At 35.7% G+C, this 15,568-nt stretch overlaps 1 protein-coding gene across 1 annotated transcript in view; it reads right to left on the bottom strand.

Moving 5' to 3' along the window:
- Positions 1 to 15,568, bottom strand: part of ARHGAP42 (Rho GTPase activating protein 42) — a 154,882-nt gene that overhangs the window by 94,188 nt on the left and 45,126 nt on the right. Inside the window, exon 3 of the mRNA XM_061991652.1 lies at positions 8,866 to 8,927. Within this exon, the coding sequence (XP_061847636.1) occupies positions 8,866 to 8,927 (62 nt within the window). The remainder of the gene's footprint in view (positions 1 to 8,865; positions 8,928 to 15,568) is intronic.

Genomic DNA, 15,568 nt, shown 5'->3' with positions numbered 1-15,568 from the left:
CAAAATTTTATAGGTCCATGAATGTTGAGAAGTGTTGTAAAACATGGACCAGAGCTAATGAAGCCCCTTATCTCCATTCCCCTTTCCTATCCTCTTGAACAATCATTCCAGGCCCTACTTATACTCCTCGCCCCATCAAGACAGACCAGTGTTCTTTGCTTGATGTCAGCTAATCATGAAACACAAATCTGCAGAAATCAACCTACACTTTCCTACACTTTCACACCTTGGACAAAAAGATGTTTACCATAAAAAAAATAATTATGTCACAACTCAATTCTATGACAACTACCTTGGAAAACAGCAGTCTTTGTCCAAAATTGTCAGACTGCTTTCTCCCTCAACTGGTAGGTTCAATAGACAACCGAATTATCTAGACCAAGTTCAGTGGTACAAAGCGCAAAAGGCTTTGCACATGCTATGATTCTTCACTGTGGACATTCATATCAACATATCAACAGGAAACAACCAACGTCTTCAAAAGAAAAAGAAAAAAAGAGAAAGCTGCAGAGACACAGTGTAAGAGTAAGGTTCTCTACTGACTTCATCATTAGCAAACTGCAAAATTTGTGTAAATGGCATGTCATAGAAAATACTTCTAGAAGTATTTTCTGCAAAGTAAACACAGACCTATATTTTCAATCTCAGACACCAACAGATGTGTGGTAACCTGGATATGAGAGGGACTAGTTTCTTGTGAGATCAGTTTCACCTTTTACATACCACTATAATCAAATGTCACAGAATGACTTTGTTTTTTTTCTTCTTTTCCACAAAATAAATCATTTTAAACAATGAAAATTGCTATACAAATTAGAACTATACTTTGAACAAATTAGGAATGTATAAAGCATAAAAGTGAAAAGTAACACTAAGAGCTCCATATGCATTCCTATACATCATTATTTGTGAAAATTATGGACGTTGACATACCGACATCCAGGAGAGCTAGTAAATGCTCTGTACTAAGAGCAATCATAATTTTAACTCCAAATTGTCTGGCCTAATATGTGTTTTTTATTTGAAGGAAATTCAGAAATGTCTGTGCATACAAACATATGTCAGATGTTAAACTACATTAATGGTAAGAGAACCTGAGCTGTTTACTTTTTTTTTAAAATGAGCACAAATGCTAAGAAACATTCAGTGAACATGTATATTTTTGTACTTGAGCGGTGCAGAGAAGGATAGCAAACAGGATTCCTTCTAACCCAAGACACAGCAAGGGGGAAAGCTGCATTGAGAGTTCTCCCTCAACAAGAACACACCAAAAGATCACATTACAGATCTGCTCTCTAAAAAGCCTGCATGAGAGAAATAAGCCTATCACTTCTTCATTTCATTTATCAGTTATAGTGGTCACAACACCTGTAGGCAACTGCAGTTATAGGTATTTGACAGCAATTCTATCAAAGAAATTACTACCTTCTTGATAGTATGTAATTCTCCTTGTGAGAGGAAGAAGCTGACAGAAAGTCAGGGCCAAAGGAATTATTTTTCCAGCTGTGTTGCCTCTCCAATTATATTCACTACACAGTCACATATACACTTGTACCAACACAACAGGGAACACTGGACATTGAAAGTCCAAGAAATACTCCAAAATATGCAATTAATATGAATATAAAAATATTCTTCTAGTTGTTGCTGAATTCTACTTCGGTTATCTCCCAGTTTTTACCTTGACAGCAGTTGTGACACAGAGCTGACTCAGATTTGGGGCAGGAAGTTGGTTATAAAAAAACATTTGGTAGGTTCCTGTAGCACAGTACCTCTAATAATTTCACAGATCAAAACACATAACCAAAAATTGCTGCTGACTACATCTTCTCTCTTCTTCAATAGTTTCCAAGGCTAACAAGCCAAAGCTTCAACAAAATAGTATTATGCATTTTTAAAATGAGAATATATTGTGTAAGGTCATGACAAAGCACGTTTTTTCTCTAAGAGATAAAATGAAAAACATAAGCAAAAATTATGCTATACATTTAAACAAATAGAATAAATTAGCATCTTCCACCAAAATTGAAGATTCATCCAAAATAATAACCTAGAAGATAAAAAAAGCCCAGAATACCACACACATCCCGAAGAAAAACATTCACACATACAGTCAGTAAAATACTTTTCAAGCATGTGCTTAAGGTTGACAATATCTGAAAAATTCCCATTTCTCTCCACAGGTTAGATATTGTAAGTTTACACTGGAAAAACTGTAGACAACCACAACATACATGCAGTCATATATTAAGCAAATTTCACCTGTATAGACAAAACTTACTCTTCTCACAGTTAGGGATCTGGGAAAAAGATTCCAGGAAGATGAAAAGGAAACAGAAAGACAGTTAGGGTGAAGATACTCTATTAACATCTCCAACACTAGGAAGTATCCATGTCTTGTCCAAAGACCTCCAGGAGTAATCTTCACTAAAAGGAAATGAAACACCAACCATCAATCTCTACATTCTGAGGCACAGCAGACCTTAAACGTAGATTCGGTTTTCTTCTAGCAAAGCAACTACTCTTGAGTCTTAGAAGCAGATCTTTCCCCAGACTAGTCCTTTAGATTCCCAGCTTTCCTTGCCTAGAATGTAAAAGAGGAATAGGACATAATCTACTGATTCATTGCTCTACTCTGACTTTTCCTGTCCACCTTAGGCTTGAAAAACTTACGCTGGTGGGAAGAGATAGATGTGGCACTGATACCTCTACCCTGCATACAGAATAAATTCCCTAATGATGTACTCAACAACAGAGGAATAAAGGACATGGTGTTTATTTTGACTTTTTCACTAATTTCTCATGGTATCTGCAAATGACTCAGATCAGGACTTGAAGATGAAGATTTTCTGATATAAGACAAATGGCAGAACTGGATAGCAAACAGGGTTATAATGACAGAAATATTTAGTTATATCTGAAGTAAGACTTGCAATGCTTGCTCTGGTCACTTGTTAGGAAGTAATGTTGATAATTGTATCACCAAAAAAAAAAAAAAAAAAAAAAAACCAACAGAGAAAAGTCTCATTTCAAGGGCTGAAGTGTTAATTTGTTGCTGAGGACTAGTAGGTCTGATTTGCAAAAAATGTTAAGGGTGGCAATATATGTCAATTGCAATTATTGAAAGCCACTGAATGACATAGATACACTTTATATGAACTAAAGCTCCTCAAAGGGTCCTCCTAGAAGACAGTTTCTTCTCATCCTGAGCTTTTCAGAAGACTAGTCTTCATTCTTGCCTATCTCTGCAACTTTTATGATCTACATAATACTTTCTGAACAGAATGGCATATTTCAGGTATTTAAAATGGGAGTTCCCAAAAAAAAAAAAAAAAATTAAAAAAACCAAAAGGTGAGGGAACAACTCATCCTGGTTGCCATTTCAAAACATAATATGGAAAAGATGGTTTTCAAGGAGATTCAACACAGATTCAGCAAAGAGAAATGCTGCTTGACCAACCAGATAGCCATCTATGAGGGCATGACTGGCTGGCTAGGTGACAGGAGAGCAGTGGATGTCATCTACCCTGACTTCAACAAGGCTTTTGACACTGTCTCCCAGTACATGCTCACTGAAAAACTCAGGCAGCGAGGGTTCTATGAGTGGACAGTGAGGTAGATTGTGAGTTGGCTGAACGATAGAGCCCAGAGGATCCTGATCAAGGGAGTCATGTCAAGTTGGAGGCCTGTGGACAGTGTGGTTCCACAGCAATCAGTTCTGGGGTCAGTCTTGTTCAACATTTTCATCAATGACCTGGATGAGGGGACAGAGTGTACCCTCAGCAAGTTGGCTGATGACACCAAACTGGGAGGACTGGCTGATTCCCCAGAAGGCTGTGCTGCCATTCAGCGGGATCTTGACCGGCTTGAGAGTTGGGTAGAGAGGAACCTCATGAGGTTCAACAATGATTCTACTTAAACAAAAAAAACCAAAAAACCATACAAAACAGTGTTTTCCCATTATTTCTAAAGTAGCAGGAAGAAAAGGGGAAAAAAATATAAGTAAAAATACTTTTTCTAACAACATAAAACAATTCCATGCTTATTTACTGTTCCCTCTTCAGTATAAAGCTCAGCTACCTTAATTGCTCAATAGGATTTGCACAGGCCATCTTAGGTGTAAGAAAAAACCTCAAAGTCAGAAAAATAATCTGTGTTTTTTTATTAGTTTGAAACAGAAAAAAATAGGAGGCAAGGTAAGAAAACAAACAAACTAATCCAAACAAAAACCCAGTGCTAATTGCAAACAGAAGAAATCCTCTTATTTGTCCTGTTGTTCCTTGCAGTAATATGCATCAATCTCCTGTAGACAGGTTCCTACCAAAAAATTAATTTAAATACCAAAACTGGTGTGAGAGATGAACTGAAAACAATTACCAAGCATATTACAGAATCATAAAATGGTAAAAGTTGGAAGGGACCTCTAAACATCATCTAAGTCCAATCATCCTGCAGAAGCAGGATCGCCTAGATCGGGGCACACAGGAATGGGTCCAGGCAGGTTTGGAAAACCTCCAGAGAAGACTCCACACCCTCCCTGGGCAGCCTGTGCCAGGACTCCCTCACTTGAATAGTAAAATAGTTTTTCCTTATGTTTAAATGGAACTTTTTGTGTTCCAGCTTTTTTCCATTACCCTTTGTGAAAACACCATCATATGCTATTTTTTTGTCATTTTAAGAGAGCTCATGTGAACTAATATTGTACACTTTATAGTCTCGGGGTATTAGTATATGTGATTTCATGATTTCTTCCTTTATAAACTGAGAAGTAAGCAGCACCTACAGATAGAAGACTGCTTATTCTTTTGATGGAATCTACAACACCCTTCACATTGTAGGGAAAAGGTTAATTGTGCTCAATAGCATGCTGTGTTGTTCAGTATCTGATTTTATGTATCATTCCATGGATAGCTGGTTCTGTTGTTCATTTATTTTTCTTCAAGTGCTGTTTTGAAACTAAATATCTTAGTGCTTTTCCTGGAAGCACATAGCATTGGACCTCTTATATGAGGGCAAATACAAGATTCTCAATGAGAACATCCAGCGAATCAAAAACAAAAGCGAAAAAAGCCCACAACAATAAGATACTCTCTGAAGCACAGAGACTATGAGATACAAAGAGACAGATGTTAGAAAGAAAAATATTACTCAAGTAAAGTATAAAACTATCTGCTTGAGATGTTTTGTGCTGTCGTCTGAAGTATTTAATATTGGTCAGGAATTCATAGTCATCACACACATCTCATTGATTCACAATGTCTAAGAGAAAAGCTCCAGGACCATCCATCACTTGACAGGAATCCCCCCAAAATTGGTCACATTCCTAGCAAGGAATGTAACACTTAAGAAGTCTGTTTCAGTTTAGTATTTAGTAAAACTTGATAAATAATCAGGGAGTTACATTCAAGATAATGTAACACTTGAGAACACATTCAGTGCTTCAAAGTGATAGAGGACCTCACAGAAGAAGAAATCAGTAGCATGAACCAATTAATCCATTCTTATGTCAACACAGCATAATCCTGTGAAAGCAAAGGGAATTAGCATTTTTTAATTACTCTGAGTACATTTCTGTTTGTTATAAAGTTTACCAACATCAAATTAATAGGAAATACAATTAATGCATGAATCTGTAAAATAAAAGCAGCACATCATTTATTTACCAGAAACAATGCAAACTCAGCAAGAGAGGAAGGAAATTATTTTAAGTAAGTTCCCTTGATATAGATCCAAATATTCATATAAAATTAAGCTTTAGCATCTCTATTGTTCCCTAATAACCCTGGGAAATAGAGGTCATTATTTTATATTCTCTGGTGGCTTGTTGCTGAAGTCATTGGAAAGGCTGTGGGGATGAACTGAACTCTTTATCCTATTTATACTACTTGTAGAACCCAAGAGTCAAAGCTGTTTGATTGAGGTTTTTTAATGCACCATTTACCAACAGCATCATTAAATTAGTACCACCACAAAATGGCAGATATCAAACATCAGACCGTATATCAAAACATGAGTTGCTTTTTCCTTTAATTGCTTCTTAATGGGAAAGGTTTGGTGCACGATCTCTGTTTTTCCTAAGACTACTAGTCAATTTTTAGCATCATGAAAAAAAAGATGAAGATAAAAGAATCTGACTTATAATAACCATCATTTTATTACTGCTGCCAATAATAATGGCACCAAAGCTTTAGACAATAGAATATCTATGTGATACCCAGTTTTCTTTAACCTTACACTTCAGTATATATTCAGTATATATATTATACACACACTCAGTATATATTCAGTATGTATACTATTATATTAGTGATAATAATCACAGAATGGTAGGGTTGGAAGGGACCTTTAGAGATCATCTAGTCCAACTCCCCTGTATATAATTTAAGGCCAGGAAACAAAATAGTTAGCTAGTAAGCAAAATTAACATCTGCTTTTCCATACTCCCATACATCTAGTATTTGCTGATGTAATATAATGTCTTTTAAAGCCACACACTTCAAGATTTAACTTGTAAATTGTAAGAAGTATACCCATAGTCTCAACACTGACTAGCTTTTTCTCTTCCAGTTTTCCACAAAATAGGAAAAAGAACAAGGTTTTTTTTTTTTAAAAAAAAAGAAACCAAATACTTCTGCATGTTTTATCTTTCTGTGCAGAAAGAAATTAAATACTTAAAGATCAGCATGTCTTGTCTCAAGCTTTCCAGTCAGATGAGAATTTCTAAAATCCTCACCAATCTCCAAATTGTCTGGCTTGACATGTTTCCAGAAGGGGAATCGAAGAGTACAAATAATGCTCCATACTTCCTCAGAAATAAGAATTTTTTTTTTAAGAATTTCCCAGTCTCAAGTCTCAAGTTTGTCAAGTAGAAAGCTCTTATTACTAGAGATCTACTCAGCATGGGCCGCTGATCCTCAAAGGGACCTCTGGATTCTATGATGGCACGCAGAAAATTGCAGTAAGAGAACTCAAGACTAAAAAACAAACACATTTGACAACGGTGAAGTTTAGAAGTTTAATTCCAATAACAATTAAATTACACCAACAGGCAGATCAATGTTTTTAAAAACATCAAAATTCTAAGTTTGGTGAATTTTTCTCTTAAAATATCACTGCCATGATATTTGTGTATCATTGATGCTCTCAGCATGAGCATTCAGTTTGAATAATGAACAGAATGGAGTAATTTCAAACTCAGTGAAAAGTTGGATGCAAATGATTTCCCATCAAACAGAGCTTATCCACAGATTAATACAATTTGCTGCTTTGTTTATAATGATTTGATTATTGCATTCTACTAAATTTACTGCCATTTGTAAAATATTTTTCCATGAGACTGAAATCTCAACCAAGTCTCTGACCCTGCACTGGCATGCAGCCCCTCAGCTATACAATTCATGCATTTCCAGTGAAATTATACTGAAACAAGCAAAAGCTATCTCTCAGTAGTCCTTCTTCACTTAACATACTTAGTATTTTTTCCACCTTTTACTCTGTGATATACAAAGGAAAATGTTACACAGAAAGATCCAATTGTAAATCACAGAGAGGCCAGAAACTTCTGAAGGCAAGGAAGGGAGTGACTCCTCTGACCAAAAAAAAGAAAGATACAATAAAGGGAAATTATTTATACATGTTATAAAAGACTAACTAGTTAGAGAAATAAAACATTAACCTATTCATTCCTTTGCCTTTTTCTAATAGTTAACTTAAAATAACTTTAACCTTAACTGGAAACTTATTTATTTGAAACACTGTTTAACTAAGCAATTAATAAGTGTTCTGCTAAATGTCTTTTAAGGTCAGAAGTACCAAGCAGTCACCTCACTTTTCCAACTACTCATGAAAAAGTATTTAGTATAAAGCCAAACTTTTGTACCTTTATAGGTTTAAATGATGTTAACTAACTGTACCATTCAAATGTTTATGATTTTGTCACTTCCAAATATTCATGTAAACAGCAATAGTGGGAGACCAATTCAACAGTGACTTATTCCTAGAAATAAAAGAGTTCTATGTAAGATTCTTCCCGGATGAATAACTTTGCTCCAATCTGAGTCAGAAAATCCTTTCGGTCACCTCCCTAAGTACTCATAAGAGGAATGAAAACCACGACAGACACAGTCATTGGATTTAAAAATTCCCCTAGTGAGGTTAATCCTTACCTTCTTTATTTATGATTGACTTCCAAGGAAAAAAAAGAAATAACGTCATTGCTTGGATGGATTTTTTTAGAAAATACTTGTACAAGAATACACTTTAAATTTCTTTAACAAAGGTGTATCTGAATAAAAAGATAAATGAAAGCACATTGTAGATTAGTGATTGACAGGGCTAGAACAAAGGCTGGACTTGATTTTAAAGGTCTCTTCCAGTTGAAAGATACTATGATTCTATGAATAATATTGTAACACATGACAAATCTGACGAGTCTGATCTATAATGTATTTGGAAAGATTTTATTTGGGGTCATGAACTTGGTTTCTTTTCTTACCACTTATTTATCATATTTCTTGGATTACTAGTATACATTCACTGGATAGCACTCAAAGTATTTCATTAAATATAACTACTGATATACATTTCCACTGTAAGCATTCAGAGTTCACTTAATTGCTGTTCCTTGTGACTAGTGAGACAAGGTGGGGAATAATTTTTTAAAAGAAAATGTATTTATCTGAATACTCTATTAAGAATTGCTGCAGTCTGTTCTAGGACACTTCTGCTTTTGGAGAATTTCAAATGATGTTAACATCTACTAAACATTTTTTAAAATATAAAAATAGCACTTCAGGAAGAATAGGACAGGAGTGTGCTATTTTATACAAAATGCCCAACACAACATACTATTTCCTGCAAACTTACCAGTCGTCTCCTCTCCTCCTCAACAGCAATCAAGAGCCGAGCAAACTCTTTTAGTGACTGGGCTGAAAAGAAAATAAAGAAAAAGAATGTCTTGGTCAAAATTCCATTTTTCGACCAGATAAGTTTCTTATCTGGATTAAAGTTGTAGTAATAAGATACTGGTTTTATATAGTACTTCTCTGAAATCAGTACTTATTAAATGAGGGACAGACTAAAGTACACAGCAGATCAAGAGTAGGTAAAAAACAAAGCAAAATAACTTAAGACTAATGTATATTTAAAACATAATTTTTTTAATGTAATATGTCAAACTGATTTTCCTGGAACATACAAAGATCAGTTGCAAAGCAGAGTTTTACAATTGTCCACAAAATTTACTTTAGCACACTAGAAACAGAAAGAAACCACAAGGAAAAAATATTGAGTTTCTCCTATTAAAGTGCAGCAATAAATATTTCCAAGAACCACAAAAAAAATGTTCAGGTAAAAATCTGAAAGTCAGCATTTTAGAAGAAATGTGTTACTTATGCCAACTGTTTAGGTTTAGCAGCTCTTTGGCTTTGTGTTTTCAAGGACAAACTCTCAGGTGACAAGAACAGATGACTGATTTATAAGCAATCTTTGAATTGTTATAACTGTGAGAGAGTCTTTGCTCAAAACTGCCTTGGAAGTCAAAGGGCTACAGCAGCTGTCAGCAGAAACATAATAAAAGTATTAACCCATAAAAAGAGGGCAACAAAAGGGAAAACATTCCAAAAACTCTTAAGGCTTCATTCTCATATAAGCAAGTGGTGTAAATCTCTCTATAAAAACCTATCTTTCCATCTATATTCCTTTCTCAAGGGCATATGAGTTATTCAGACTTCAGCATCACGGTTCCACAGACAAAAAAATGCCCGGAAGAATCACGTGAAGAGAGCCAAGTAGCTCTTTTTACTTTCTCCTGATGCATCTAGCAGTAATTGCTGCCAATGACAGAAGGCTAAGTTTTACACTTTAAAGCTCAGAACACAGACTGATAAATTCTACAGCTTCTTGCAACAAACTTGATGGAATCTAAAACATCTTTAAAAAGGAAAAAAAACCAACAAGGAAAGTAAATCTGTATAATTTCTCAAAAGAACAGGCTTTTAAAAGTCTTCAGTTAACCAACAACCACTGTTAACCACTGCTGCGGGCATGCTAACAGAACTCTTGTTCTCTTAGCTATTATCTGTCTTATGTTTGTTAAAATGTGTCAGTCTCAAATAATATCACTTCATCCTCTCTCAACATCCTTGAAAGATTTAAGGAATTAAGCATGTTTTCTGGATGATCTGCCGTGTTCCAGGACCTTCTAACAGGAAATCAGTATGTAGCCTGACTTAACTACCTTGTCAGAATTCATGAATTGCTACTTGGTTTTTGGGCCATACTCAAATAATTTTTATCTTTTATCCTAACAGGACCTTGCAGAGGTCATCCTTGCATTCTTCTTGCTCTCTTTTAACTTTTATGGCTTAAGAACACTTCACTGTTTGTTCCAATTTCTTCTGCAAGACCTTACATCATCTGTTTCTTGCAACTATTAATGCTACGCCTGTATATCTTGATTTCTAAGTCATTCTCTGCTGATAAACTCTTTTTTCCTCTATTATTGCCCATGAGGTCTTTGTTTAGACCAAATAAATACATATAAGTTAAACGTACATCCAGTGGATCTTGAGCTGTTTCCTGTAATATTTCTCCCACCCCAAGAGCACAAACACCAGAAAATTTTGCTACCTTTTAAGTGAAAGAAACTCTAGGCCTCCAGCACAAACTCCTCAACTCTTTGACAGGCTTACTAGCTGAGTTTTTCAGTTACTGAATTTGAGTTACTTACCAGTCTTTATCACATTTAAATCCTGACATCAAGAACTTAGTTTGTTATCCACTGAATTAACTCATTCTCTTAGAGTAGGCTTGATATATCCAATTTGTAAAAATCAAGTATCGATGACAACCTGACAGGTTATCTTATATGAAATACGGTGTTATATTGAAGAAAATACAGGTATCCATTACAAAACCCTATAAACTAAAAAAATAATGAGTCAAACACAGGGACATCCTATTTCTTAGTTTCAAATCATATCCTCCCAAATTTAAAAAGAAACTATCCTTGCCTGTAGAACACAGCACAGAGACAGTTCATCTTTTGCATATGTGATTCTTTACTCAGTAAAAAAAAAAAACCAACATATTTTCACTTAAACTATTTGTTTGAATTTTATTACCTGTTCAGCAAATTAGGATGCACTTCAGAAAACAGTTGACTTTCTAGTAAAGCCAGCAAAATAAATAATTTCCACATTATGAAATAATTGGTGATTTGTAAGCAAAAGATAATGTTTTACTGCAGTCACATATCAAAATTTCATTCCTCCTTTTTTTTTCCCCCCACTTTTTTACTGTGGAGTCACTCACAATAGCAGAACTATTTCAAATAGAAATGATCATACAAAGCACTGTATCTTTGTGAGGCCTGTTGATCCAAAATCTACTGAAATATAAATTTTCCCTACCCATATCATTAAAGTCATCCTTAATATAATACAAGCTTGCATTTTTTTTTTTCGTGTGTGCTATGAGAAGCTAAACACTTTATTCCTATGGGTAGAATTTTATTTAAATAAAATAGAAAGGGTGGAGAACAGACAGCTAAAAGCAATGCAGTCACGATGAAAAAACAAAAATCGGCCCTAGTCAGGCAAAATTGAACATTTTAGGAGCAAAAAGGGAGTAAAGGAAGAAGAGTAGGAAGCAGAAACTGGGCAGAAAGATGACTGAAAAAAGTAGAGAGGAAAAAAACCCAATCCAGGTTTTCTACTAGAAATTTTTGCTTCATATTAAAATAAAACCATGACACACAAAAAGCTATAAAACTGTGCTCTGTAAGTAAGTGTGCATTCCTCAACTCAGAACATCCTTTTGGTGAGGGTCCATACCCACGAAGCCACAGAGTGTCCTTTCCCAGCTCAGGAGGTACACATGGAGAAGAACAAATGCATCATGTAATTCAGACCAAGATGCACACCCAGTACACAGAGGTGTCTCAGCAACGTGGGCATCTCTTGTAACCCCATGGGTTCCTCTGCCCTTGCAATGACTCAAAAAAGGCTGCAACTACTGCCAGCACTCATACAGTACCTATGGGTATCACAGTACCTGAGAAGTTTTTAACCTTATTCCCATACAACCCCCACTCAGTCTGACCTCATTAACAGCCAGGGTCTGTCCACAGAGAATTTCATCTGTGCTGGAAGCTGCAGGAGGAGGTAGTTAAAGAGAAGTCATGACAGCCCTCACTACTCTTCTTCTAGTGCACACTTTTCTCTTCTTCCTTCCCTCCTTCCCCACAGCGCCCTCTGGTTGCAGACAGGCAACAGCTCCATCTCACTTGGGTACAGGGTTGGGTAGGGGAGAGACATAAAACACAGAGGCATAAAACATTTGTGGGGCACTTGGCTGCCCCAGACTGGCTTGTCCCCAAGGCTGCTGGAAATCGCCCTAGACTTGAGCAGAGGCATTGGGTCCCTCTCCAACCAGGCCCCTCTCGGGAATTCAGCAGGAACTGGAGGCACAGGTTGCACACACCTAATTCTAGATTCCCAGACCTCAACAGGAAGCCAACAAATATTTCAGCAATAATAATAAACTGAGGTGCTTTTGTACAACTAAAAACCAGAAGATTTTAAAATCAGAATCGTTTGTGTCAGATGTGGCTCACCGTTGTCTGTCAGGATGACTGGGAATTGCACGTAGCACTCACAATATTCTCTTACTAATGTTGCAACTCTTTAAAGTAGGCATAGAAGAAGTGAAGTTTGAAAATACAAAAAGAGGTGGGTGGAAGAAGAGTCAAGTATTTTATAAGATAAAATATCACGGGACTGTGCTGATAAAAAATAAATTCTGAAAATATATCAACAACATAACGTACAATATGTAACCTGACTTACATTAACGGCTATTCAAAGGACTTCTAAGATACACTTGGCATCAGGACGGAAATGATGCCTCTAAAAAACAATGCCCAACAAGTTAAAACAATTGTATATACACCCAGCTGTACACTTGTGCTCTTGTTCATCCCAATTAAAACAGGTCACCAGCTGTTTTCTCTGAAGTGTTCCCAACCCAGCAATAATTTGCTGCAAAATTTCCCTTGTTCAGGAGAAATAGCTCCCATTACTTCCTTTAAAAAAAAAAAAAAACAACAACCCAAACCACAACTGTCTTTACTTTTAAATGAAAAGTCTTTCAATTCACTTGCTTCATCAGGAAGCAAACCAAAATTACCAACAGCTTAAATCTTAGTAATGTAGATATCCTTTTTTCCACAAGATGTTTATGTTTAATTTCGTTCTTATCCCTATCACTTCAAACATACGGTATGGCTCCACAAACAACTATACTTGCATAGTCAAGAGAGAATAGAAGCTTAGTGTAGGATTAAGTGAAGGAAGGAAAAATGAAAAAGGATTAAGATGGACCTGAACTTAAAGAATGTGTTATTAAAAATACACTTCATATACACTCCAGAATCCTATTTTTTTTTTCATTAACATGAGACCAGTGGCTAATATGAGGAAAAATTTATTTAAAAAGCTGTATGAAGTTTTATTATATACCTGTACAGAGGATTTTATCACCTTAAAACAGCATGCCTATGGACAGTATAGAAGCTCCTCTAGCAATTAGCTTAATATTGCAGAGTAGGTATGATGTCATCTATATTTAATGAGAAAAGGAAATCAATGTATATGAAACCCAGTAGTTTTATATGATCGATACTGAATTCAAAGACAAAGCCAAATTTGGAAGGTAACATTCAACTTGAAACAGAATAGAATGTATGTGGAAGACCACATGAAACTAACGCTATTTTCAGTGAAATTGACTGTTAGTTCAACTCATACTTAAACATGCAGTCTTGAACAATGCATAGGCTATTTTTAAATACCCTAAATTACACCAGACATTCATAGTATTCTAAGCACATATCACCACTATTTTCAGATACATGAATGCCAGCATGAAAAAAATATACGTACAGAGGTCATTTGTTCTTATGACAGCTTGTTGTATAAGAGGCAAAAATGTGCAAGCCTGTCAGGCTTATATCTTCCTGATCAGACTGGGGAAATGCCAGGACTGTGCTGTATGTTGCTCCTGACACACTTGGGCAGGAAGGTCAGTCAAGTACATCCTCTCTCCAGCATGGGTCATATCTAGCACAGACATTCTATTGCATGCTCTGAGCTCACAGAAGTTTTCAACACTCCAAAATGTAAATTCAAAGGACTGTCTTGAAATAAAGCTCCTAAAGTCTCCCATTCTCTTTGTCTTTCAATATGTTGCCTACTGTATTAAATACAGCATTATATAATAGAGATTTCCTTTATCATCGTCACAACCTGAACTGATTTGTTGGGTTTTCCCCCCTTTTTTAATAAAAGCTGAAAAAAGTTCTACAAATCATTAAAAGTGCACAATTATCCAGAGCTTTAAATGTATATACAATTTAGTCCAAAGAGAACAAGATGCAGGATTAACACTTTAGTCTGCAAACTGAAAATAAGGAATAATTTATGCAATTTATAAATATTTCACAAGCAATGTTGACTGGGCTGGAGTATTGCTATAATTTTAAAAACAGTAGCATAAGACAATTGTAACATATTCCTGCAGAACTCACTATTTCATGTTTTGGGTTTTTTTTAGCAGATATTCAGAAAAGCTATATTTGGACAAGTACATCTGTTAAATCTTCCCAATTACTGCTGAGGTCTCCATTTTTCACTGACTGTTGCTACTTCCTCTGCCCTAGGACTGCTTCTCTCATCTTCCATGCGGCAACACTTTTAGCGAATCTTCGGTTTGGAAGACCGAGCTCAGTACCCTAAGTAATATTTACTGGGAAAGCAGAAGAGAAAACGTAAGAAGTGGAGTGCAGGATATGAAACTGTTGTTTTTCTTACCAATTTAGTTCTCTTTTGGGTTTCACTCCCAAGATATTAGAGGAAATAGAGTAACTACTATCTTTTGTTTAAGTTTAAGGAAATATTGCTTAGGTATTATATGTAAATTCCCATTTGTAAGCTAACGGCACATCAGATGTGCTTTAACTTTAAGCTGAGTATTGGTGTGAAAAGATTAATTATGTTTGAAGATTCCACTGGGGAAAGCAAAGACAAAATAGGGAGATAATGGTTCATTTTTTTTCATGGGCGTTCAATCTTGTCTACATTTGGAAAATTAATATTGGATGAGCTGCCTTATCCTCCATTTGGCTTCTTTTACTTCCCTAATCTGGGTATCAGATTTTATGGATTTGCAATAAAGATCTCATGCATTCCTTCAGTCTGTGTTCACAACCTCCATAAGAACAGAGTAAAAAAACTATTTGTACCTTCCTATAATCCAACAAAATGTACTTCTGGTAGCAAAAGATACTGACTGAAACAAAGATTCACAGGCACATGTTATTAAAATCACACAAAACTACCCTGACAGACACTCTCCAATCAACAGCAAGTTCTGCCAGTAGACAGTGCTGAAATTCACAGCTTCACAGCCCTTTAACCACAAATTTCCTTCACAACTTCCATCCTGGGAAGGTACACAAAGGTAAAGGCAATTCTTTCTGGTCTGTAATGCTCCTGTGAAACAACACATA

Source organism: Colius striatus, chromosome 1, assembly GCF_028858725.1.
Source record: "Colius striatus isolate bColStr4 chromosome 1, bColStr4.1.hap1, whole genome shotgun sequence".
Taxonomy (NCBI): Eukaryota; Metazoa; Chordata; class Aves; order Coliiformes; family Coliidae; genus Colius; species Colius striatus.
The sequence above is the reverse complement of the archived record's forward strand: the minus strand, read 5'-3'. Positions and strand labels throughout refer to the sequence as shown.